This window comes from Gadus morhua, chromosome 15 (genome assembly GCF_902167405.1).
Source record: "Gadus morhua chromosome 15, gadMor3.0, whole genome shotgun sequence".
Taxonomy (NCBI): domain Eukaryota; kingdom Metazoa; phylum Chordata; class Actinopteri; order Gadiformes; family Gadidae; genus Gadus; species Gadus morhua.
In genome coordinates this window covers 19425992-19452149 of record NC_044062.1, presented here as the reverse complement: position 1 = coordinate 19452149, position 26158 = coordinate 19425992, and the positions used below count along the sequence as shown (strand labels likewise).

The 26158-nt window shown below is 46.2% G+C and overlaps 1 protein-coding gene across 4 annotated transcripts; it reads left to right on the top strand.

Moving 5' to 3' along the window:
- Positions 1-266: 266 nt before the first annotated feature.
- On the top strand, positions 267-24941 carry wapla (WAPL cohesin release factor a). 4 transcript variants are annotated; one of them, XM_030378909.1, is made up of 20 exons: positions 267-567; positions 1402-1800; positions 2438-3152; positions 3419-3732; positions 4348-4478; positions 5054-5146; positions 7309-7470; positions 8567-8703; positions 9899-10010; positions 10837-11094; positions 11637-11748; positions 12384-12481; positions 12708-12784; positions 13326-13498; positions 14725-14840; positions 17445-17840; positions 18620-18836; positions 20223-20311; positions 21538-21633; positions 22864-24941. In XM_030378909.1, the coding sequence occupies exons 2-20, from the start codon at positions 1428-1430 to the stop codon at positions 22927-22929; spliced, it is 3735 nt and encodes a 1244-aa protein (XP_030234769.1). In that variant the 5' UTR covers positions 267-567; positions 1402-1427; the 3' UTR covers positions 22930-24941. The 4 variants fall into 4 exon arrangements, with proteins under 4 accessions (XP_030234769.1, XP_030234768.1, XP_030234767.1 ...); XM_030378908.1 differs by having other exon boundaries at positions 3404-3723; XM_030378907.1 differs by having other exon boundaries at positions 3404-3732.
- The last annotated feature ends 1217 nt before the right edge of the window (positions 24942-26158 follow it).

Genomic DNA, 26158 nt, shown 5'->3' with positions numbered 1-26158 from the left:
CTCCTGAATAAAACATCTTTACAAAGGTTTTTTAACATTAATATTTATTCAGTTTTAACTCCCAACAATATCCAATTTAACCAAAAGTATAACCGGAAATACGTCTTTAATGCAGTCATGTCTTGTCATACACTGCCCCCTATCGTCTTTTTGCTTTCAAAATGTACCCAATGGCAGTCAAGCTTACTGACGCAAGCAACGAAATCTCCTGCACGACGAAACCTCCTCGTCGCTGATTGGTCGTTTCCTGAGTGCGTGACGCTACGCTTCGAACCAAACTTCACTATCTTGGCATTGATGGAAGAGGGAGGGGAAATTTAATGGCCGTCAATACCACTTAAAAATACAAAAAGTCGGGATAATCTCGAGTATTCACATTGTTTGGCTCACCAATAACGTCCACCGTTCCTAACCACGGTTCAGAGGACATGCACGGACGTGGAGCGGGCTTGTGGTCTAGTTTGATAGGGCAGTGAACGGACTTTAGCCGTCTGGTTAGTCGGACTGGGGATAAGGCCTAGCCGGCTGGATGCTAAAAAACAACTAGTCCATCACAGGAGTACAGTGGTGAGTGTGGTTTCTGTTTTGTCCCCTTCGGAAATATTTCTAACACCAACTAGGGATCGGAGTTGTTCTTGTGTTCCTGCTTGTTTCGACATCCCCACGGACAGTGTAAACAGGAGAGTGGTGTTAGCTTAGCCACCGTGTTGGGGCTAACTTTACTGTAACTTGGAAACATGACTCGACCCCCAAGCCGGAGTTAACGTGCGGCTAACCATATGTTATGGTGTCCGACCTAACCTGTGCCGTTAACTCTTTCTTGCCTTGGCTGTGGATCCATGTATTGTTGTACTGGAGTAGCTGCGTCGCGTAAGCCTCCATATAGTAAGGTAGTGCTGTTAGCAGCGACGTTTTGGTGAAATCCATGAGGATCACTGCTTACCCATAAGCTAATGTGAATGTTAGAAGATGCATGGGATCGGAGTCGGACATAATCTGATAGATTCCTACTTTAAAATTATATCAAATCAAATGATAAATGTCGATGTGACTCATTTCCTTTGCAGTGGTTAACGTATAGTCGTGTGAACAAACATATTTTGTATAGTTATTGTGATCAACATCGTTTCAATGTGGCAATCATTCATCCCTAATGTGTCGTAGAGCTCACTATTATTAATGATGTACTTGGCCTCTCATTTTTTAAATGCAGTAGATCAACCCCTATTTCCATCAAATATGTTATCACTCTGGTGACGGTTAAAACGTGTAGTTTAAAATTAGTTAAAAGCCAGTTGTCACAATGTTTCCTAGAATGACTGTACATTTGTAGAGGAAGGTCACTGAATCAATTGGCAAAATTTCTGTATGAAACTGAAACTGTTCCTCCTCTTTCCACAGAGAATATGTAACATAGAGAAAGCAACATGACATCACGATTTGGTAAAACATACAACCGTAAGGGGGGTGAAGCGAACTCTAAATTTGAAGAGGTCTTCTCTAATAAAAAACCCACTCTTACCACTAAATGGGGGGAGACAACTTACAAGGCACAATTGGGGACAAAGAGGTCATCTTTAAAGTCTGATGTTGCTGAGCTCCCCAAGCGGCCCAGGCTTGAGGTCGACAGCGACAATGATGAAGACCCCTTTGGATTTGACAGCGATGATGAGTCAAAGACTGTCACCTCTCAGACAGCTACACAGTCTAAATCAGAGGATGGACATGCAACATCAAAACCTCCATCTGGTCAGGCGACTGGCACAAAGGCTGCTGTGGCCTCCTCTGTCACTTCTGCTGGTAAGTCTTACTAACGAATAGGTAGCATTGTTGTCAACCAATCAGGTTCATGAATGACTGGCTGACCTTCTCGACCCGTTGAGTCTCTTCCTCGATCTTCGCCAGTGTCTCTTGCCTCTTGGTGATGTCGCGGCTTAGCTCCTCTGACTCAAGTGTTGCATTCTGCAGCTTGTTCTGTACGTATGTTCACATAGGTAGCAACGTGTGTCAATGGTTAATGGCTAGCCCTGCAGCCTCACAACAGGAAGTTCCCGAGTTCGATGCCACCATCAAGCCTTTCTGGGTGGAGATGTTAATGTCCTCAATCATTCAACATATTTATTCAATGTATTTGCTACATTTTTGTAGTAATTCTTATCAACATCATAGTTTGAAATGGTAGGTATGGTTATTGCATTTCCATCCAAGTATTATGAATGCAAAAGCAATTATGCATGTTTAGATGAATGGAATGGTGGTGAGGAGACTTAAACAGAACAATTACACGCTTAATGTTAGTGCATGTTAGTGAAATGTATTAAAATGTGAGGGGGAGATTTGCACATTGCAATCAAACTGATCTATAGGTCTATGTTTGGATTTGGTTCTTTTTTTAACAAAGCATGTCTTGATTGTGTGTTCATTTCCCAATCAACAGCCAAGCAGACTTCTGAAGAGAAGTTGGTGAAAAACAGCCAGTCGTCTTGGACTAGAACCACAGCATCCAATAGCATCCAGAAGCCTGCAGCCGCATCCTCCTCGTTAACGTCGAGAGACCGCAATCCAACAGGGACCTCCTCACTAAGCATGGATGCCACTCTGTGCAGCAAAGGCTCTTCTCAAATGCTACCTGGAGGAAGCCGGAACTCCCAGTTCACCTCCAACTCGTCTTTCAAGGATGGGATGTCCTCAGAAGGCATGAGTCAGGAAGAGAGGCCGCTGGCCTCGGAGCCTCCAGCAGAGCCCGTGGAAAACGTTGAGCCGTCGCCGTTCACCCTCAGGACGGCAAACTCTAGGAAGTACCAGCGGCCTGGTCGAGACTCTGCCTCCTCAGATAGTGCAGACGTCGGCGTGGCCCCTGAAACCCCCTGCGCCGATGCCAAGCCCAACACCACAGTGGGCACCGGTGTCGCTAAAACTGCCGCCAATGCTAACACCGCGGCCGCTAAGGCGCCGGCGGCCGGCCGAGGTAGAGGCCGGGTAAGGGACTACACGGTGCTGCACCCTTCCTGTCTGTCGGTGTGCAACGTCACTATCCAGGACACCATTGAGCGCAGCATAGACGAGCTGGTGGCCCCGGTGGCACCCGCCGACCTGGGAGAGGCGGGCCTGATGAAGAAGAAGTCTGACGTTCAGCTAGTGAAGAACACCAGGTAGGACGATGTAGGTGGTGTCTAGTTGGGTCGAACCGGATGCCGCTTTATTTCTTCAGGTTGATATTGTGTCAATTTTATTTGGTTCTTTTCATTTTCCAAGGATTTTATACACTCAAACTCAAATAGTACCACCATTTGTACTTGCGAACTTTGAACTTTGCATCGCAATAGTCTATAATAAGGATTTTGCTTAATCTCTGTGACTTTATAGTCACTTTCTGTCACTATTTTATTGCAATGATGCTTAGATTTGTGTGCCCCAGGTTCCGACCTGTCAAGACGAAGAAGGACACCAAGCTGGAGTTCTTCGGCTTCGAGGACAAGGAGGACCACGGCGGCTCGGAGGGCTCGGAGGGGGGCGTGGCCGGCGGCAGCAGCAGCTACAAGATCAAGTACTTTGGCTTCGACGAACTCAGCGAGAGCGACAGCGACGAGGAGGGCTCCCAGGTCAAGGAGAGAAAGAAAGCCAAGAAGGCCGTTGCGGCGGCGGCGCTGGCTGCCCTTAGCGCCAGCGTGGACAGCCCCCACACCAGCGACTCTCAGGACAGCCAGACCAGCAGCAACACAGGTACGGCCGGTGGGTATGGGGTGGTGCTCCAGGCTGGAAAACTATTACGATTAAAGTGGCCATTATTGTGTTCTTCCTCGTTAACACTTTCCCAATCAAATATTCCCATTGGAGTTCTGCTAACTTTCAAATAACTTAACTTCGTTTGGGCGATTCATAAACTTAAATGATACGTCGTTGCATGTTTCTTATGGGAAAACTTTCCTTGCACAATAGCAGGAAATAATCTTGAGGGGCACCCAGAAGAGGATATTGCTGTATTGGAGATCAATGGCCAGAATTAAAGCAGTGTTTACCTTTTTAAATAGGCTAAATGTATATCAATTGATGAATTTTTTTCCATTTGTTCCCTTTGGCTTGGACAAAAAAGCATTATGTCCATTCATAACATCTAATTTTGTGTTCAAAATATAATTTTAGTCAACAAAAATCGTAACGCTCTGTGATCATTTTTTATTATTATTATTATGTTTTATCAAGCATCACCGTTGATTTGATATTGCACCGATGTCAATATTTGCACAATATTTGTCTTCTTGCGCTTGAGTCAACTGTTTGAACTTCGGCTGACAAACCTTTCATAGCGACCAGAGGCTCATTCCAACCAATTGCATTTCCTAACAGATGGTCTTGACTTCACGGAGGACTCCATCCCCGCAGCCCCTGACGGAGCGAAGGTGCGCTCAGGCAAGCCGGGTGACAAGTCAAAGGAGCTCACCACTGGGTTCAAGAAGATCTTCAGCGGCCCAAAGAAGGTGGGGCCTCTAGTGGATGTTTTGGTTTGAGTGTGTGTTCTCCATACAAAAAACATTCTGTAGCTGCAAAGTGTTGAGCCATCAAGTGGTAATCTTTACTTATTATTTCATTACAATGCTTTCACAGATTTGCACACCTCTGCCCTATCTGTTCGTGGGACACTGATGACACTGCTTTTAGCTGTGGAGTTGTTTTTTTAACAATTGCTGATGGTCATTTACCAGTAGTTTTTTCCGATGCTGGGTCATTTGACACAGTTGCAGACATTGACTCTAGGTCGTATAAGTTAGCGTTTCTTTCTCGGGCAATGTAATTTAATTAAAGTCTCTGTGGAAAAATCTGTAAGTCTGTTTTAGCTCTTGCCTCTGTCTCTAATATGTATGCAGCCTATCTGCATAGTGCTGTTCCCAAGGCAAGAGTGAGAGCTATTTGCTTTACTCATTTATTGATCCATAATCCACTTGTTCCGTCTGTTATTCATTTCAATCCGTGGATCGGCCTCCACGTATTCTGTTCTTGCTTGGCCTGATTGAAAGGACTGTTTTAATGTGCATATGAATGCTTGTCTTCCCAGTCTCCTGCTAAAGCCTCTTACAACGCGCGCCACTGGAACCAGCCCGAGCCCGAGGAGATGCCTCCACCACTGGCCCGCGCGCACACCGCTCCCGTAAGAACGCTCTCCCTGGCTAACAGAACCACCTCATCTTTTAGTAGATGCTGCCCCGTAAAAGTTTGGCCGAGTGTTTATCCTGTTGTCCGGTTTTTGGAACCCCAAGGCTGGGAGAAACCCCCGGGACAGCATGCCTTTACGATATGATCTACCCTGGATGGTTCCCGTCCATTCTATGGAGTAACTCCTTGCGCTCTTGCGTGGATAACACGTTTCGGTGTGGCCAGCCTTCCTGTCAAAACAGGCTCAACAGGGGAAACAGGGGAAACAGATCTTTACTGAGATTATCATTCCCGCCTGATCGAATCATACATTTTATTTCATTTGTGTATCTTTTAGGGATGCGGTTTATTGGTTTATCGCCATTGGCAAATACAATTCATAATAAGACGTTCACTGATGGCGGAGACGTAACCAAATACATTTTCAACCGTTTATCTTCGTTCAAACCATTTAACGAATCAAAATCTATCTATCTCGCTTGTATCTTCAAGAATATCTAAACGGAATTTCGGAATTTCGATTTCATTTAAACTTTCTTCAGAATCACAGTTTTAGTTTCATACCGGCTTCGTTTTCAGTTGGTCTCAATGATTTACGTTGATGCTGGAGCGTGAGGACGTTCAGCAGTGTTGCCAAATTGGGCCGTTTTTCCCGCCATATATTGGGCTACTTTTGGAGGACGTTCAGGTAGTGTTGCCAGATTGGGCTGTTTTTCCCACTCTATTGGGCTACTTTTAATCGTGCACCGGCTCGCTATTCTCTTTAAGACACTAGGGCTGTCAAAACGAACTTCGCTATTCTAATATAATTCGAATTTTTAAAAAAGGAGAACATTCGAGTGCGGCAACTAACGTTCAAACTTTTTATTTTATTTATTTTTTTGCAAATTTTATTGACAAGTCAAGAATTACATTTAACTTTTGCCTAGCAACGACGCAAATCAAAGTCAACGTTGTGCGTCGTGACGTTCGGCATTGTATGCTTACAAGATGGCGGGGAGCAGCGCGCGAGCAGACAGAGAGCTGGAAAGCATAACTCCTAAAAACTTAAAAAGCACCGTGTGGAAACATTTTGGATTTCCATCGAGAAACGGGAAGACTACATCCAGAGCAACCGTCATTTGCAAATTATGCTGTAAGTCGTTAAGGTATAGTTACCACTCGACTACGAGCAACATGAGCGCACACCTCCATTCAGTGCATTACTCTGAGTACGCAGAACAGTTAGCGGCTGAGGAAGAGCCACGGTCAAAGAATTGTCTTTTTGAGACTTAAAATAGCAGTGTGTGTGTGTATTTGAATGATTGAACATCAGCTTCTTCATTAAACATCATTGCTTGAATATTTCTGGCGTTATATCTAACCTATTTATATAAGTTTTGTATTGATTTGGTAAAACTTGTTGCAAATGTTACATAACAGATTTGGTTGACGCGCCCTCTAGTGGACGCGGGACGTAGGCCTTATAATAAGATGGTATCGGTGTATATAATGATATAATTAAAAAAAATAAATAAAAATAAAATATTCATTAAATATAAACATTAAAATATTCGAATATTATTCGAATATTCAACATAAGAAGCATTAGAAATTCGAATATGATTTGAGGGGAGGATTGACAGCCCTGTAAGACACACACACACACACACACACACACACACACACACACACACACACACACACACACACACACACACACACACACACACACACACACACACACACACACACACACACACACACACACACACACACACACACACAGAGAGTGCAGGGCAATACATTTGACCTTTCAGATTCTTCAGTTCAATTCATTTTACATTTAGCAATGTTTTGCGTCTCCATTTAGACTTTTGAACTTTTGTTCAAATCCCTTCACTTGATTTAGGCAATTTAACGGTTCTTTATGTCTAAATCTATGTGGCTTCATTAAAAAATATTTTCAAACTCACTTTTCACTGCAGCACTCACCGCATTTTCTGCAGGAAATGCTTTTTCTAGTTTATTTTATGATTTATTCGTTTTCACGGCACAAATTGTGGATAAATGGCAACAAAACTGAGTAAAAAAAAAACAAAAAAACATTGTTAGCGTAATTATCTCTATGGGCCCTAGCAATTCACTAACAATTTGGCCTCTATTTCGCTCCCTCAGCCCACCTTGTCGAGCGGCAGCAAGGACGGCACCGCCCACAAAGACGACGGGCTGTTCAAGGCCCCCCCGCCGCCGCCCAAGGTGATCAAGTCAGAGACCCTCCCCACCAGGCTCCACCAGGACATCGTGACCGCGCTCAAATGCAGGAAGGAGCACAAGGAGGTGAGCGAGGGATCCGATGGCGTGCTCCATGTTTGCAGATGAAATGTTCTGTCAATAGATTAGTATTTACTGAGCAACGCTGCTCGGGGTCGGAGTTCAACCAAGGGTAGTGTCGTGGAGTCCAGCCAACAGCAATCCAAATCTGCGGGGGGGGGGGGGGGGGAGTTGGTAGTTGGACCAGCAGTCCTAAAACGGCAAAAGGGGTTTATTTTAAGGGCATCTTGGCATAAAATCTATTAATCAGCCAGCCACAGATGTGCTCAGGTGATCCATACTGCTGTTCCTATAAATATCTGTAGCCAAAAGGATCCCATCTCTTCCCTCCTGCTGAGTGCAGACTGACAAAGCCCCCCCTCCCCCCATGTGTGTTATCTTTGAATAGAGCTAACACTGCTAATGGAAGCACTAGCATATGGATGCTAGGCAATCTAAGGCCCCGTCCACACGAAGCCGATTTTTTTGGTGAAACCGCAGAAGTCTTGTGCGTTTCGGCCGACCGTCCTGACGGAGCCGGCGTATCCGGTGCCCGAAACCGCACATTTCTCAAACCACCCTCGGAGGTGGTTTCAAATCTATCCAGACTTATGCGGTTTCGTGTTAGGATTCGTGTGGACGCCTGAAACTCAAACGATGATGTCAATAGCCCCCCACCAGCTGGGGGACGTCAGAGTTGCGTTGAATTTTTTATTTATTTTATTTGTATTATTTTTGTGGCTTTAAATAAAGCCCCTGGATGAATGTAATTACTAACTGTACATTAAAAAGTATTTCTGCTCAATTTAAAAGGTTGAATCTCCTCGTGACTGAATGTTTGTATACAGCGCGCAGGCTGTGTGCGCGCAGGCTGTCTGCGCTTCACTTTTTCTGTGGAGGACCAGCGCCTTAAATTTACACTACAGCGTTTCTACAGCTCGATGCGGTTTTTCCGTCTTTACGGAGATATTCCTGAACCGCATAAAACGAAACCGGATCATTTTTGCCCGTTTCGGCTCCATTTGGACGGGGCCTAAAGCTCCTCTATAAGGGTGTGTCTACAAAAACACAATGCGCACAAACACACAGCAGTATGTTCTAACCGTGCTCTGTCCCTTCACAGCTGTACACTGTGGTGCAGCACGTGAAGCACTTCAACGACGTGGTGGAGTTTGGAGAGAACCAGGAATTCACAGACGACTTTGAGTACCTGGAGACGGGGCTGAAGAGCAGCCAGCCGCTCAACACCCGATGCCTTAGGTGAGGAGGAGACGGCGACCCTGGCCGTGTGTTTTGTTTGTGACAGGAGGGCCGAGGGAAGGGGCGGTGGTCCTTTGTGCCGGCCCTGTACACTCGATAGCCGCACTTCATTTTGATTGTTGTTCTCCTGCTCGGGAAGCTGTTGTTCCTACAGTGGCCCCCCGTGCCTTTTGTCCTTACTTAGTTGGGCTCGACTGTGCCTACTATCTGATGAGGCAGACTCTGTTTATGGTATCATTTTTTTCCACCCTGAGCGCAGTGTATTTACCGTGGGGCCTGGTTCTTTGTATTGCATATAATGGAGTCATGGAGGTTGTTTTTATAGGAGGGGGGGAAAAGAAGCAGGGAATGGGGCATTAAACGTTGAATCAGTAAAAACGCCATGCCTCTAAACCTCAGGAGAACACGATGCGTGTTCCTCAGGACTTTAAACGGCGGTTGATGACTACCAGACGCCACGCTCTCCATGTTTTGTTGCAGCTCCGATGTATTGCTTCACACTTGGTTCCTTTAACGGTTTGGGGAACTAAGGGCAGAGCACGCAACATGTCTCACATCGGTCCCGGATGATAAATCAGTCTGCCTTTTTAAATGCTTTTTACAACTTAATCTAAGTTAATAAATATACATTAACCGTTGGAACCAGTGATGAATGATTAAAAAGGACGCTTCAAATCCCTCCCTGCCCCCAGCTCCCATTTCAGCCGTATATGACCATTTATTTCTCAGATTAATGAGTTATGCGTATCTCTTCCACGTTATGTGTCCTTGAATGAGTGTTAATTGTATTGGTTTTTGATAAACGATGGAAGGCCCTACAAAGAGTACAGTCTCACCGGTTTCAGTGAGGTGTGACCACACTTGCAAGACGATAAACTCTAATGACCTCAAATGTTCCCATTGTATTTCCACCGGATTGGATACTCCTGCAAGAAGGGGAAACAGTATCCCGCTAAAGTGTTATTGAGTGTTATGATGCGCCAGAGTTCACATAGTGTTATTTTCAGAACTGTACAGGTTCTAAAATAGTGGATTCTTGAGTGGCGATGAACCGTATAAGGGGCAGATGGTTCGCTTTCAAGTGTGTATATATATATATTTTTTTGTTATTTCCCCTTCCTTGCCTCTCCCAATATCCATCTCACCTCCACCTCACCTGTCTTTCTTTCTCCCTCCATCTCCCGCCGGTCTCCAGTATAATCAGCCTAGCCACGCGCTGTGCACTGCCCGGTTTCAGGATGCATTTGCGGGCCAGAGGAAAAGTGGCGCACGTTTTCAAGATGATCAGCGACGCACCACAGCATCCGGTCAGTGGAACTCTTTATTCTTACTTTTCCCCGTCTGTCTGATTGACAAGTGGCTCAACCAAAATAGTATTTTGATCATTTGTTAATTCTTCGATTTTAATTTTGTAATTTTTGTCGATGGCCTTGAGCTTTTATCAAATGACTTGCGGTCTTCTCAAAGGGACATGATCTGTTTCTGTAAGTTTTGATCAGGTCACAACCAACTTCCAATAGTATGCCAATCCTCATTACCTTTTAAAGGGTGGCAATTTGCATAAGGTAGTACCATCGGTGACCTTATGCGTTTCCCATGGTCCTTCAGGCATAATTAAAATATATTTATTCCAAATCAATACCCAATTAGAGGTTTGCAAGCACAACTATCATCAAAACACGCATTTAAATTCAAAAAACTATTTGGCTTGCCATTCCAGTGGCAAGCTTTCATTTTAGTTTTATTCTGCTTAATGGAAGCCCTGACCCAGTAGCCTGGCTATTGCCAGACCAAGCTCAATCGTAGATTGCACGTTGGACAGGGCAAGCTGCTGTCATTTTCTTCAGCACAAGAGGCGTGATCAATGGGCCTAGTTCAAATGACTCTGTCCGCAATTTGCTGCTTGCCGTTGTTTCCCTGTCGTCATTGTGTGGGAGAAAGGGGGAAAAGCCAGCTTGGTGATTGGCTCGCACAGAAACGTATCGGAAGCAGAAAGAAATGTATTGCTCTTCTCCAGACCCTCCTGCAGGGCGAACTCAAATCGCCGGCAGAATGGGCTACCCAGTCTACTGACCCCTGTGTAGTTGCAAGCATCCCATAGTGAAAAAAACGCTATGTCCCATATGGTCCCAGAACCTTGCTCTGTGCACCGCGGCCCTGATGTACATCCTGAGCCGCGACCGGCTGAACATGGACCTGGACCGGGCCTGCCTGGAGCTGATGATCAAGCTGCTGGAGATGGACCAGCTGATCCCCCTCCAGCCGGCCCCCCAGGACCCCCAGGACCAGCCGGACCAGCTCAGCCCCAAGGAGGTGGCCAAGGTCAAGGAGAAGATCCGCAAGCTCTGCGAGACGGTGCACAACAAACACCTGGACCTGGAGAACATCACGGTGAGCCGCGCCCACAGCATGCCGTGTGAGGTTCGCTTTGTATTTGTAGTGCAGCCCCAAATAGATGTAATCATGTAGTTTTAATGGACCACAGCACAACGAGCGTGAACGTACATGGCCTTTTCTTTTCTTTGTATAAGAAAGATTGGAAGACATTATCTTGTGCTGGTTCCGTGTGCTTTGGGCTGTACAATGATTCTCCACGCCTCGCGTTTGGATTGTTATGGATTGGTCGGCTAGTGCTTGAGGTGGATTCTGCAGTCATTAGAGCAGCATCGATGCAGGGTGGGAAATTGGTTCAATATCAGGGTATTTGTACGTACAAGTAAACAAGTACAAGTAAAGAGGGGATGCCAGATGTGTGGAATGCTGATGCTGTATGGAACCTAAGGGGGTTCTCGTCGTTGTTGCATTATGCTTTATATCAAGGCAGTGGAAAAGGGCTGGTGGGCCGAGTGATACAACACTGCTGGTACTGACCCTGTCCATCTGTCCGTCTGTCCGTCTGTCCGTCTGTCCGTCTGTCTGCGTGTCTGTACCAGACGGGCCACCTGGCAATGGAGACTCTTCTCTCTCTGACCTCCAAGAGGGCCGGGGATTGGTTCAAGGAAGAGCTGCGTCTCCTCGGGGGTCTGGATCACATCGTGGACAAAGGTGTGTGTGTGTGTGTGTGTGGGTGGGTGGGGAAGGGTGTGGGGTTGGGTGGGTTGGGGCTACAATGATTTATGATAAGTCAATTTATCAAATACAATTTTGCTAATGTATTAATGACTGAAGTGAATAATCGATTACGTTTATTCACAAATATTTGGATCATTATTAAAGGAATAGTTTTGTTTTTCTTAACTTCTTGTAATAAAAAGGTAGCACACTTAGGACATCATTTATGATTCTGGAAACTTGTGATGACCTTTGCTGTTATTTATGGTATTTTATAGACCAAGTCATTAATCGAAAAGATGGCGTTAGATTAATCGCCTATGACAATAATCGTTAGTAGCAGCCCGTGTGTGTGTGTGTGTGTGTGTGTGTGTGTGTGTGTGTGTGTGTGTGTGTGTGTGTGTGTGTGTGTGTGTGTGTGTGTGTGTGTGTGTGTGTGTGTGTGTGTGTGTGTGTGTGTGTGTGTGTGTGTGTGTTAGTGTGTGTGTGTGTTAGTGTCTGGGTATCTTGAAGATGCCGATGATTCATTTTGTTCCTTTCAAATGTTAGTGAAAAATGTCGCAGAGCTTTCTGAACCCTCTCTGAAACTGTGAAATTGCATATGAATTGTTTGTGTTGTTTCCCCACAGTGAAAGAGTGTGTGGAGAACTTGAGCGAGGAGGACGACAAGGAGAACCTGGTGGCCTCCTTGTGGGGAGCGGAGCGGTGTCTGAGAGTGCTGGAGAGCGTAAGTACCACTCGTCCGGCCCGAGCCGTGCGCCCGCCGCCCTGCTCAAGGGCGGCTGTAATTGAACACAGTGGCGGCCGAAAAAGAACATCAGATTCAACCTTTAAAAAATATATCTAACATTTACAAATACAGCGTCCAACTGAGAGTGCCATTAATCAAGTGTCTCGCTCTTCTGATCACCGTCTTCCATCTTCTCTCTGATGGACACGTGGAACCGTTACAGGTGACGGTGCAGAACCCCGAGAACCAAGGCTACCTGATCGCCTACAAGGACTCCCAGCTCATCGTGTCGGCCGCCCGGTGAGAAACACAGAAGAAGAAAATTCTCGTACTATTTTCAAAGATTCTTCCCTATTTATTTGCGAAGGACCGAATGATTCTGTTGGAAATGATCTGCCCTCCCGTGCCTCGCTCTCTCTCGTGTCTCCCTCTCCTCCCCCCTCATAGCTGCTTTGCTCGCCGCACTGCGCTGAGTTCACTGCTCATTTGCAGAGCTTGATTAGCCGCCAGCTATTGGCAGGCATGTTCCCCAAGTATGGAGACGGATGGAGGAATGTGGCGTCGTGCGGCCTGCAAACCTTATCTGATTTAGCATATTAATTAAGGCGCAGCCAATTGATCAGCCAGGCAGCCAGCCAAAAGGGCAGATAGTTATACAAATGTGATCCACAGTGCCTATCTCTAGCTCGTTAATTTCGGTGAACTGACCTGCCTTGATCGCCTTCCAATGTTTTTGAAAGTTTGAAATAGTGTTAAAAGTAACCACGTCTCTCTCTCTCTCTCTCTCTCTCTCTTTTCCCCCCCCCCCCCCCTTTTTTTCTTTTCTCCCCCCCCTCTCCAGAGGCTTGCGCTGCTGCGAGGACATGATCCAGCGCTACAGCCGCGCTCTGAACAACAGTTCCCTGTGCCCCGGCTCAGAGCTGCCCCACTGTAGCTTCAGCAACGTAGGCAAGGCCGTGGAGGACTGCATGCGGGCCGTCATCGGCGTGCTGCTTAATCTCACCCACGACAACGGTAAGTCCTCTACCACGCCATCCGTTTCATAGAGCGGGTAAGTGAGGTAATCCCCGCCCGTGCTGCCAAAGGAAAAGTCACTGTGGGAAAAGGCGCCAGCGATTAACACGGGCTTTCCAAAAATCTTCTTTTTATTTTATTTTTTTTTTGCTCTCCAAGGCTTGAGCATGTGCGACACAAATGTGCCATTTGAAATCAGTTGTTGTTGGCTGGTCTTCAACCCTAGCTGGACGTTGCCAGATCAATTTGTTGATGCGTATTACCCTGAAACCTCTGTTCGTTTTATGTTTCAAAGGGTTGTTATCGACGAGCGCAGACCAAAATGCCTCATGTCGCAATTCGGTAGACCTATTGCCAATCGGAGCAACCAAACGTGTGACACATCAGTGGCAACCATCTTGGATGTTTATCAAAATGCCTCAACGGTGCCCCTATTGGGCGTTCCTCTGTACTGCCATCGTGTTAGACCTGCCCCATTCTAGATATACGGTTGTGATTGTCCCGGCCCAGGCCGTACTGCTGGCAATCTGTCCGATTGGCGTGAGGCCAGATACGTTTGCCAGAGCAATATATCCTGAGCTGGCAGATTTGGCTTCTGGATAAATTTCATAATGCGGCTACTAGATAGTTCAAAAATACACTATGAACCACAATGGCTCTATAACAGTAATATGTTCACCACTTCCCCTCAAACAGCCAATATAGTATGCACAAATTATTATTTCTTTAAATTCTTGGAATGCATTTTTCAATTCGAGGGTTCAATTCATTTTTTTTCTAAATGTTTATTGTTGAATCAATATATAATTTCTATCATTAGCATACAGCAGTCTAACTTTAAAGTGGTCAGGCTCCCCTAACCTTTGAGTCAGACTACTTGAGTTATGAAGGGTGCTTTTATGGGCTGTTGGTTTGTACGTCACAACAATAGATGTCAACAATGGGCCAAATCTATATGGGACCACGTGAGCAAAGCCAGGGCCACTGCCTATGCTGGTGCGTGCCTGGCAGAATTAATCTCGGAGAATAATATATGGCCCACTTCAAATGGCTGCTGCCGTCTGAGGTTTGATAATGAGGGTTCATGAGAGCTGCCAGGCTTTCAATTTAGCAGGTAATCCAGATGGAGTTGTGGATATGAATATTAACATGTCTGTACCGTAGCGTCTCCCCATGTTATACATCACTGTGGCCCAACATAACAAGTGTTCCGTGTTTGTGTGCAGAGTGGGGGAGCACCAAGACGGGGGAGCAGGACGAGCTGATCGTGACGGCCCTCAACTGCGTGCTACGGGCTCCCCGCTACATCCCCCAGGAGCAGCGCTTTGACGTCCGCGTCTTGGTGAGACCGCCCGGACACACGGAGTGCCTCTGCGTCAGGCGGAGGTCTGCGTCAGGCGGAGGTCTGCGTCAGGCGGGGGTCTGCGTCAGGCGGGGGTCTGCGTCAGGCGGAGGTCTGCGTCAGGCGGAGGTCTGCGTCAGGCGGAGGTCTGCGTCAGGCGGGGGTCTGCGTCAGGCGGAGGTCTGCGGCAGGCGGAGGTCTGCGGCAGGCGGAGGTCTGCGTCAGGCGGAGGTCTGCGGCAGGCGGAGGTCTGCGGCAGGCGGAGGTCTGCGTCAGGCGGAGGTCTGCGTCAGGCGGAGGTCTGCGGCAGGCGGAGGTCTGCGGCAGGCGGAGGTCTGCGGCAGGCGGAGGTCTGCGTCAGGCGGGGGTCTGCGTCAGGCGGGGGTCTGCGTCAGGCGGAGGTCTGCGGCAGGCGGGGGTCTGCGTCAGGCGGGGGTCTGCGTCAGGCGGAGGTCTGCGTCAGGCGGAGGTCTGCGTCAGGCGGGGGTCTGCGTCAGGCGGAGGTCTGCGGTGTAATGTGAAGTACTATTGTGTTAGAGGGGTCATTATTAGGGGTGCAACGGATCACAAAACTCACGGTTCGGATCGTGCCACGGTTTTTGAGTCACGGGTCGGATCATTTTCGGATCTGCAACAAAAAAGATAACAAGACAAATGTGACTTTAAATAAAATCTTCAAATGTGTAAAAAAACAAATAAAGTGAAAAATTAGGTAATAATCCTCCTTCCTTTAAGCATAGTAAATATTTAAAAAAAATTGCTTCTGTCCCCATAAAATAAAAACACTAGCCGGACGTTGCCAGATCAATTCGTAAATGCGTAATACCCTGAAACCTCTGTCACGTTTTATATTTCGAAGGGTTGTTATCGACGAGTGCACACCAAAATGCCTCATGACGCAATTCGGTAGACCTATTGCCAATCAGAGCAACCAAACGTGTGACACATCAGTGGTCCGTTTTCCGTTTCAATGGGATTTACAAAATGCCAAATAAAAACTGACAGAAACTGTATTTCGCTACGATACTTGATTAGGAACATCAACGAACACCACTAACCATTCGGTGAGTTGCACATTTCTGAAAACAAATGTTAAGGGTTGTTTTAAGGACAGGTTTGTGAAAGCCCAAAGCCAGCCATTCTGAAGCAGGCAGGGGTGATTCGAAATGAGCCAAATACCCGAGACAGGACCAATAGTCAACATTTCGGTGTGTCAACCACTATATTTCATCCTAGATAAACCAGAAAGGGAGCTCAATGTGCTAAATACCAGAATTGTCCTTTAAACATGCACCGATCACGCAAACGCACAACTTTTCTTTTTTTTTTATCAGCCGATCAGCGGATCACTTGCGTCCCGAACCGTGAGGGTTGATCCGCATCACTAGTCATTATGGACGCTTGCATAACTTCCCTGTGTCGTCCAGGCAGCAGATTTCCATTGCATAAGGGCAGGCAGTATGTTGACTAGACTCCTGTATGCATGGACAAGGGGAGCTGTTGTCTTCTGCCTGTGCCTAGGGCTTGGTGATACGGACCAAAAATATCACCATCGTTATTTTTTTTTTTATTGATAATTATCACTCTATATAATTTATAATAATATTAGGACCTCCTTAGGACAGAACCCCCAAAACCAGGAGGTTAATTATGGTTTAGAATATACAATTCATGTGATTCCTATTACATCAAATGCCTTGTTTCAACTTCGTTCAAACATAAGATACACTGAATATTGACGAAATAAATTAAAATAAAATGTAAACAACTGCTGGGATTCCCCCCTCATCCAATGCCTGGTTTCAAACACCTCTCAAAAGGACATTGATTCAATACAATAATAAATATTTAAACGACGGCTGGAGACCGAGCAGAGCTGAGTACACCATGTTTGGGAAACATATTTTCGCCCTTGAAGCTCATACTTATTATCCATGACTCTCATTAACTGAGCTTCTCAGAGCCCTGTTTTTCAACCCTGCTGATAGTGGGGCAGGTTATTTGTTTGTATCTGTTCGATTTCTTTTCGTACAGGGTTATGGCTGAAAAAGCAGACGCGTGATGAATGTCAAACTTCAAAAGTTGAACGAGGAGGAGGGCTGGGGGGGGGAGGAGGAGGGTGAAGCTAACAGATTCATGCTTTGGTAGGGCTCTGTTGGGTGCTGCCTCCTGAGGACTAGTGGCAGACTTATTTTGCACCTAATGCTACGTATGTATTTGGTCAGACTTCAGGTAGCCGAAACCATTGCCAGGTAACCGAAGTGCAATCACCTTCTTGGGTATAATATCTTTGTCTTTGGCCTCATTTTAGTTGTAGTATTTGAGTATGAGTACCCTACTCGATACAAAAGGTCATCGCGAATTGTTGTGCGTGGGAGGGGCACGCATTTAGCCGACAGAGTGGTCTGCAGTGGGAGCTGCGCAGTCAGTGATTGATGCCGTTAAATGTATATCGAAAATGTATTTTAAAAGAAATCACCGTTATCACGGCAGATTTTACCGCGATAGATTTTAATATTGATTTATCGTCCAGTCGTTGAATTCCCTTTTTCCCTTGTTTGTTTTTGTCGCCTCACCTTAACAAACCTTTCTCTTGATCACCAGGGTCTGGGCCTGCTGATTAACCTGGTTGAGTACAGCTCCAGGAACCGTCACATTCTGGTGGAGATGGATTACGCTCTGTCAGAGGGCTGCCTGGACGACAGCAGCCTGGGGCCACCCGCCGAGCCAGCACCAGCCGGCCAGGGGGAGGAGCCTGCAGTGCCATGCCAGGGGGCGGAGCCTGCAGTGCCATGCCAGGGGGAGGAGCCTGCAGTGCCATGCCAGGGGGAGGAGCCTGCATTGCTAGGGCAGGCGGAGGAGCCTGCAGCGCCAGTGCAAGGGCAGGGGGAGGAGCCTGTAGGGAAGGGGGAGGAGCCTGCTGCCCCCGTACCAGGCGAACCTTCGGCCGACGATGAGGACAAACCCCCGGCCACCGGGGCTCTGGCTGCCCTGGTGAAGGTAGGCATCCCGCCAGGTCCTACACCCCTTTCAAAGACTCTCTTAATGACCAGTGAATGATCAGTAACGTTTGTGATACCCTGAATACGCTAGTGCAAACACATTTTGCTTGTCCTCCATTTTGTATATAAAATGTTACGCTTCAGCTGTTGAAAATATTGGAGCTTTTTAAGTGTGGTGCTCATCATGCAGCAGAACCCTCCATATTGATCAAGGATAAGCCCCTTGATTCATGTATTGACCTTTGAGTAGTATGGTTTCTGCCTATATTTGCTGTGGCCCCGGGCTGCTAAGAAATTCCATCAGTGCTCAGGGCAACAATGTCAAATGTACGTTGGAATATATCTAGAAACTTAGCCTCTTATAGATCCAGTTATTATTTTTTTAACATCCTCCGGCTTTAACCCTCTGCGCTCTTGGGACGTTTTGACTGAGATTGAGTGCACACAAATAACTTGGGCTGACCTCCTGACTTGACTCCAAGTCTTCGTTTACACCAACTTGTTTGTTTTTGCTCCCTCATTTTGCTCCCCTTTTGAATTATTAAAAAGTCCTGGGCCCCATCGGAGCAACAAATACATCTCCTTAACGAGTCGTGAAATCTGTCTCTCCTCTTCACCCTCTCTCCCCTCTTCCCCCTTTTGTATCCTCTTCTCACTCTCTCATCTTCCCCCTCTTGTCTCCTCTTCCCCCTCTTGTCTTCTCTTCTCCCTCTCTCTCCTCTCCTTCTTCTCTTCCCCTCATCCTCCCTCTCATCTCCTTCTCTCTCTCGCCCCCAGCTCTTCCTGGAGCGCGAGCGGGCTGCCATCCTGGCCGAGGCCAAGACCGATGACCTCATCAGCGAGGCGCCCAAGCCGGCGCTGGACCAGAGCGGGGAGTGGAAGGAGACGTCCGGGGAGATCCAGTGGGTGGCGGCCGAGACCAAGGAGGGGGCGGAAACGCAGGAGCCTGAGAAGAAGAAGGAGGAGGAAGAGGAGGAGCTGGACCTGAACAAAGGTACTCCCGTGCCTCTGAGGCAGCGAGGCACATGGCAGGAGCATAGACTCCACATTAGTTATTCATCGGATCAGTCCGATAATGAATGGCTGTTTAATGGTGGGGTATTTTATATCTGCGCTTAAAGTCGTGCACCATATGTGGACCTCTGAACCGGCACTATACCATTTTGTGACTGCGGCCATTACATTAAGGGCAAACACATTTGTAACTTTGGCAGCGTCCGTTTTATTCACAATTATTTTACCTGTCGAGATTCTCTAGTGTCCACGGCACTAACAATTAAGGAGACTTTAAATCCATTTTGATCTGGGAGAAACAGGCAAAAAAAACTCCTAAAGCGAAAAATTGATGTTTTGATTTGGTGTTGCCTCGCTGCTCTTAAACTCATCTTTTTTTTATATATATCAATATGATCTTAATTTTAATACTTGTACGTTTTCTAATTTTCAATCATGTGTTGCAAACGGAGCTGTCGCGTAGAGATCAGCACACGCCAGGCTAGCGTGGTTGACACCTGTGAGGGATTAGCATCTTTGTTGCCAGGGCGCTGTTGTAACCAGGCTTTGTGCAGGGTTGGTGGAAGAATCAATAAACGTCAGATATTAACATCGAACCAACCCGGAATCACACATGCATTAATATGCATGAGCATGTACCTCATTCACCCATAAATAGACATAACGGCATACCATTTGAAAAGTAATGAATTTTGAGCAGATATTCATGGTTTGACGTGAAGCGATCTAAAGTGGGACGAACACCCACATTCAGCTGTCAGAGTCCGGGCGGTTCTCATGCTGTGGTCTCAGCAGCTCATCGGCCTACGCTGCTGCTCCCACCCAGACTCAGACCACAGATTTACCCATTCCTACGCCAGTCAACACTGCTTCATTCCGGAGCAAGAATATCCAATTACTATCTTACCTGCACAAAGCCTAAACTCAAGACTGATGCATGGCTGGTTAACAACTTGTGACTTATTATTAAGCTAGTTGACTTCCTGGTGTGCAACGTACAAACAATTGCACACAAAGAACGTGAGTCAGCATTTTCATCCCAGCTACTTCTATAAAGAGATCCCCATTGGGCCAGCTTAGTCCATTGAGGTTTGGAATGTTATGTTTTGATCAAACCTCGCCAAAACACGTTACGCAACTCATCGCAAATGAAGACCCGGTTCTGGTATGCAAACCTTGTCAGAAGAGAAGGTCCACTCTGAATGTGAAAGGGGTGTGCGATGCTTTTATTCAGGCCGCAAGGGTCACAGCCCAGCTCTTCTGGGCGTTGCTCATTCGTAGGTTGTTGGTGTCATGACAGTAATCCTGTGCTGTAATGGTGGTCACAGTCTTTGCGTTGTGCATGTGTGTCCCTGTCACTGTGCAGCTCTGCAGCACGCTGGCAAGCACATGGAGGACAGCATCGCAGCCTCCTACACCGCCCTGCTGTTGGGGTGCCTTTGCCAGGGGAGCCAGGTACACACGCACACACACTCCCCCACACAAACAAAGACACAGACCCGTGCCAACACACACACATGCATGCGCACGCAATTTTCCCTACTAACAAATAACCGGTATCGTAAACAGTGTTTACTGATCGAAAAAGTTAGCGTTGTTCTGATATGCACGCACACTAACTAAGTGAAAGTGTCAGGGGGCTTTACAGAAGAGCACTTTTTTTGCTCCGACAGAGCATTAGAATGTGGTAGAAGGTTAGAGGTTTCTCTTTTGGATAGCGTGATCGTTTCCTTAAATGTTCATTATGCAAAGCCACTTGCAATTTGCTATATATGAAAGGCTTGACGTATCTGTAGGTCAACCTCGGCAGCAGTGGGTTAGTTCATAATATTGGGTGTTTCAGAAATGTCCTTTAGAATCAAATCCCTTGTTATTTCTCTAAGAGTTATTTCTCTTGGAGGATAAGGACTGGTGTAATTCAATTTTCCCTATCGCCTTGCATCTTCAAACAAAATAACCAATATGTGCTGGTATCATCCATCTGTGGTTCTGTCCGGAGCCCACAAGCAGAACTGTTGCTGTGGTCAGCAGCAGCCACTTATACGAAGGATTCAGGCATCATCTCTCATTCTTAAACCTCTTTGTTCAAAGGAAGCCAGGGGGTATTGGTGGAAAAATAACATTTTGAAAAGCGAATAACTGTTTTGCATGAGTTTGGTTACTCTCTTTGTCCAGCTGTCACATAACACGGATGTTTTGAGGATTTTATAAATAACAGAATATGACACATAATGAATCATTGACTTGTATTGTGCGGACCACAGCAGACCTCTGTGTGAATCGGGATGAGGAGTACCCTGATCTGCATTAGCAGTTATCTGGCGTCATGATAAACATAGAATTGTCTGTATGAGAGCATTTGTCGCAGGATATTCCTACTTTCCAGGATAAAGGGCCCGGAAGGGATTAATGACGCTGTCATTCTGGAATTGTATTAATTCTTTCACGATTTGTTTGTATTTGTGCTCAATCGACTTTGATGTATTTTCCAGCGGGTGCTCAGACAGGTTGAAGCTTTTTGACACGTGTTGGCATCTGCGCTCTTAATTTACCGCTTCATTGTGTGTGTGTGTGTGTGTGTGTGTGTGTGTGTGTGTGTGTGTGTGTGTGTGTGTGTGTGTGTGTGTGTGTGTGTGTGTGTGTGTGTGTGTGTGTGTACTGACTCGTATCTCCTCGTGCAGACGAATGCAACTACTGTGAGGGAACATCTACCCAAAGGCGACTTTTCCATCATGACGGAAATGCTGAAGAAGTTCTTGAACTTCATGAACCTCACTGTGAGTATACGCTGTCCTCTGCAAGCTATGTTGTTAACGGGCTGCAACCCTCTCATTAGCGCTGATCACGAGGGCTATTTGTGTTGCGAGTGCGAGGGGTTGGTGAGTGTAAACAGAATTAGGGACATCAGAACAAATGCTCATGTTGTGGCTACAATTCTAAGAGTGGGTTGGCTGCTAATTGGGCTTCACAGCAGTGATGGGATGGTTTGCCGTTAAACGTGGAACTCTGCGAGCCGGGGATGATGTAAGGGCATCAGCCCACCTTATTTTTGTAGGGCCCTGAAATCCTTTCTGTTTTAAAACTGCCGGTATTTCACAGCAGTGTCCATGCATTTGCACAGAGTTTGTAATGGACTCCACTAGTGCAGTTCCCAATGAAAACAACTCGGTTGAAAACATGTCGGTTCACAGGGCCAACCGCTTGGCCCCTGGTACTGCTGCTGGAGGCTTTTTAGTGAGCTGCTCGCTGCAATTCCCCGGGCCCTCAGCAGTACAGCTGGCCAGGGTGAAGTCGATCGGATCAATTGTTGACAGACATGCGCACATGCACTCCTCTTATTCTAGTTAAATGGGATTTTAAAGCCTGCACATGGTCCACTCTTGTGCCAAGGACAATATTAAAACAGATTCCCATCCCCTGAAACGCGCTCGTACTGTATGGGTATATCATTCATATAATCTGAATTTGACAAAAAAACGAACGATATTTATGAAAATATAAGCAGGTTGTGTCTTGTATTTATTAGGACGTATAACAACCCTGAGGAAATTGTTTTTAAACACTGTTCACAGCCACCTCAAAGTGCAAATGTCAGGCACCTCATTTAAATATTGATTTGAACATCAACACACCGGTACCTTTTTAGTGATCCACAAACATACTTTCTCTGGGCCCCTTGTGTAATTTCTGCATTGCCAGCGCATAATCCTGAGTATACCGGCAGCGTTGTAACTATGTAATTCCAGTAAGCTGGGAACACTCTGCATGACTTTGCATGAATTAACGATTAGATTGAATTGCCCGTTATTCAGAGTTGCACGCTCGCCCCAAGCCGTTTCATGTGAAGGAGGCCCTTTCTTGTGAAATCACTAGTTACCTGTTCTCCAATATTGACCCGTTTTCTTCTTCTCTCCCACTCCTCCCCCCTCTCTCTGGTTCTCCCACGCTGGCACTGGCCCGCTCTCATCTCTCTCTCTCTGTCTGCGGATCACTCGGCCCGCCATCAGTGCTCCGTGGGTACCACAGGACAGAAGTCCATCACGCGGGTTATCGAGTACCTCGAGCGATGTTAACACACCTCGCTGTCTCTCTCTCACTCTCGCTCTCGCTCTCTCTCTCTCTCTCTCTGGCTCTCTCTCTAACTCTCTCACTCTCTCTCTCTGGCTCTCTCTCTAACTCTCTCACTCTCTCTGCCTCGCTCTCCTTCTCTGCCTCTCTGGGCCCACACACACACACACACTCTGCACCTACACACACCGACTGCACAGCGAGGCGGGGGAGAAGGGTGGCGGCGAAATATCCGCCAGGAATGGAGCGACAGGGCGTGTCGTCTGGACCCCGTCCCAAAATGCCTCTCTAACTGCAGATCACGGCCAATTGTGATCGGCACCCCGGTAGCATGGTGAGGGAAGAGCCTTGCACCAAAGCCATGGGGTCCCATCGACGAGGCGGCCAAACCCATCCAGCCCTCTTGCCCTCTTGTACCGTTACATCTAGGTTGCCGAAGTGCGACGCCTGGTCTAGCCAGATCTAGGAGTCTGGACCGGTCCCGGTCGCCCGCCCGGTAGGATTGCATCCCTTTAACGAGGAACGGTACTCCAGCCGACGGTGGAGTTAATGGCTGGGGCGGGCGGGGGCGTGTGTGGTCGCTGGGGCAGGGTCGGTGCTTAACATTGTGCGGTCACAGAGTGTTTGTTCTTAACAGTAATGCTTGGCCCAAGTGGGAACTTAAGATTTCGTATTTCATAGATCATTGCATTTGAATATGGTCCCCCAGCCGCGAGCGAGGATGGGAACCGGCGACTGGAAAGCACGGCTTGCGTTCATGGATTTTTAGAGTGTTCCATACGTGTCCATGATACCTTATTTTTATGTTTTTCGGACACGATCAGTTTTAAAGTGAGACTCACTGTGTTTAGGATAAGTTCATGCCTTTATCAACGTGCATGTTTTATTACTAGCTTGATGGGGATAAAAAAACGATAAGATAAGCTTTTATGATTTTCTTCTGATTGTTGCCATTTGTTTTTTTTTACTATACAGATGCAAAACAAACTGAGATTTTGTTTTCTGATAATGGCATGGATCTTCTTTTGATTTTATTTAAACATTTTCACAAGTTAGTTTTGATAAAATTAGTCTTAGGGTTGGGCTTCTAACGTTTGTGTCCTTGGCTGAGCGTGGCACCAAAATCAAATATTACGAATATTGAATGTCATACTACTACTTTGCCAGTATCAGTCAGAATTTTCTACATATTTAATTTGGAATCCATTAGGTATCGTATAATTAGGGATTTAAACTTGTTTGTCTTAGAATACTCAGTATTGAGCCTTGTTTTAAAATGTGTGTTTTTGAGTTTGAAGGGGTCCATTTTACCATGTTTTTATTTCCTCTCCGTTGGAGTGCCCTTGGACATGCCACATATACCACATATGCTACAGCTCCATTGATGGACATAGGTTTTGAACTGCTGTGTGTAGGACTCAAGCGAAAACTACTGTCAACTAATTTTAGCAGGATAATGTTTTATGTTCATTTCTTGTTCACTTGTGTTGTGGATTGCATCTCATAGTCTAGGGATGTCCTTTATACCATTCACTGACGGGTTCGACCCATGGAGGATGAAGAGGCACGATCCAACCATAATGCATTGGGTTCATTGAAAACGCGTCAATTGGTTTAAAGCACCAATCTCAAGTACTCTTGGTAAACCAATAACTGAACAAAGTACAGCCATACCTTTTAATAAGTAGATTACCTACGTTGTATCTGTTTTTGAATTCAATGAATATAATTGCGGTTTAATGTAAATGACTTACTTGGTTAAATTTGGTCTGAAATGGGATAATGGAATGTAAATAGTCCTGTACATAGTGGTAAGCAGATGTTTAAAATGCTTGGACTACTTTTTTTCTTGAAGCTAATATTTTTATTTTATACAATATTTCCCAGTTCATGATTTGACGAAAACAAAAGTTTTTGAGAACTGCAGGAGGAAACCAGTTTGTACCTCTTTCAGTGGCGTTGTCTTTGGTTACGTTGTAAATAGCTGTTTAAAGAATTGCTACTTTTAAATACACTCCCCATGTGTCCCTGTTTCTTCCTTGTTCATGCCAGAATGCTATTGGTCTTCAGGGTTCCCTGTTTGTAGGCTTAAAGCCTCTGATTTGTAACACTGGTTCAAACTACTTTTCCAAATTATGATGATGTTTTTATTTTTTTGTCTTACTAGTGGGTTTGTGGGACTATTAAAATATTGAGCTTTTGCCTCACTGCACACACAAGGTGGCTCAGCATGTGGGGGAGCAGATCTGTAGAGTAGGTAAATGCAGTCTCTTTATTATGTGTGCCATTGTCCCAGACAGACATGACCACGGGGTGGAGAGGCGGACCTCCTCGGGTCTGCTTTGATTGACGGCTGCGTAATGAAAACAAAAGGTTCAGTGCAGATCACCGCAGTCCTCAAAACCAATCAAGTGGTTGCGTGGACTGGGGGTGATGACGGACTAGTGTTTGGTCTCAGCTGAGATTGAATAAGCGCAAGGTCAAATATACCAAAAAACAGGCACGCCGTACTTAAAAATAAATAAATAAAATAATCAACCTTAAAAGCTTGCTACTCGTGTAAACAGGATAGCTGTCAAGTGTGTTTATTCCCTCGGCCAATGTGGTGACAAAAGATAAGGCGGGAGAATCAAAGGGGAGAATATTGCCACGTGTAGCCTACTTGTTGGTTGGGAATTCACAGCTTTCATCTCTTCCAATGTATTAATCGCACCCAAAGCTCTTGAGCTAATTTGCTTCAAAATAAATTAAATATCCCTGCATCATGAGTTCTGATGACGCTGAGCATCAGGGGATTTCTCTGATCCATCCCGGAGTGGGGGAGGGCTTCCCATTGGCTAAGGATTGAATGGTTAGGCAAGGAAGGAGGGGGGGGGTCGTTTGTTCCATCCCCCATTTGTCAGGCCATAAAACAATTCTTGTCTAGTTGAAACCCCAGCGGGAAGAGACGAGATACCTTGTCTTTTGGTGATGTTGCTATGGCCAAATCCTCACTTTCGTTCCCGACTTAGTAATTCGTTTCTTTCCAGACGTTGCACCACGCCGCCGCTAGGTGGCGTAAGCACGCAGGCCCAGTTCAGCTGACGTGATCGGAAAGGGTCGACCCGACCGCTAGTTAGGCCTGCGTGCTGCGGTAGCTTTGCAGACAAACATCCCTGTTTATAAAATTGGCATGCACTTTTATCCAGAGCTCAATTTAAAAGTATGTTTGAACCATCAAATGATGAGCTCCAA

What these genes read in the sequence shown, in the direction of transcription:
- wapla (XM_030378907.1), top strand. Translation starts at nt 1,428, where the DNA reads ATGACATCACGATTTGGTAAAACATACAACCGTAAGGGGGGTGAAGCG. An exon ending in TAATCTCACCCACGACAACG is followed by an intron (nt 13,499 to 14,724) that starts GTAAGTCCTCTA and finishes GTTTGTGTGCAG; the next exon opens with AGTGGGGGAGCACCAAGACG. An exon ending in TGAACTTCATGAACCTCACT is followed by an intron (nt 21,634 to 22,863) that starts GTGAGTATACGC and finishes GCCCGCCATCAG; the next exon opens with TGCTCCGTGGGTACCACAGG.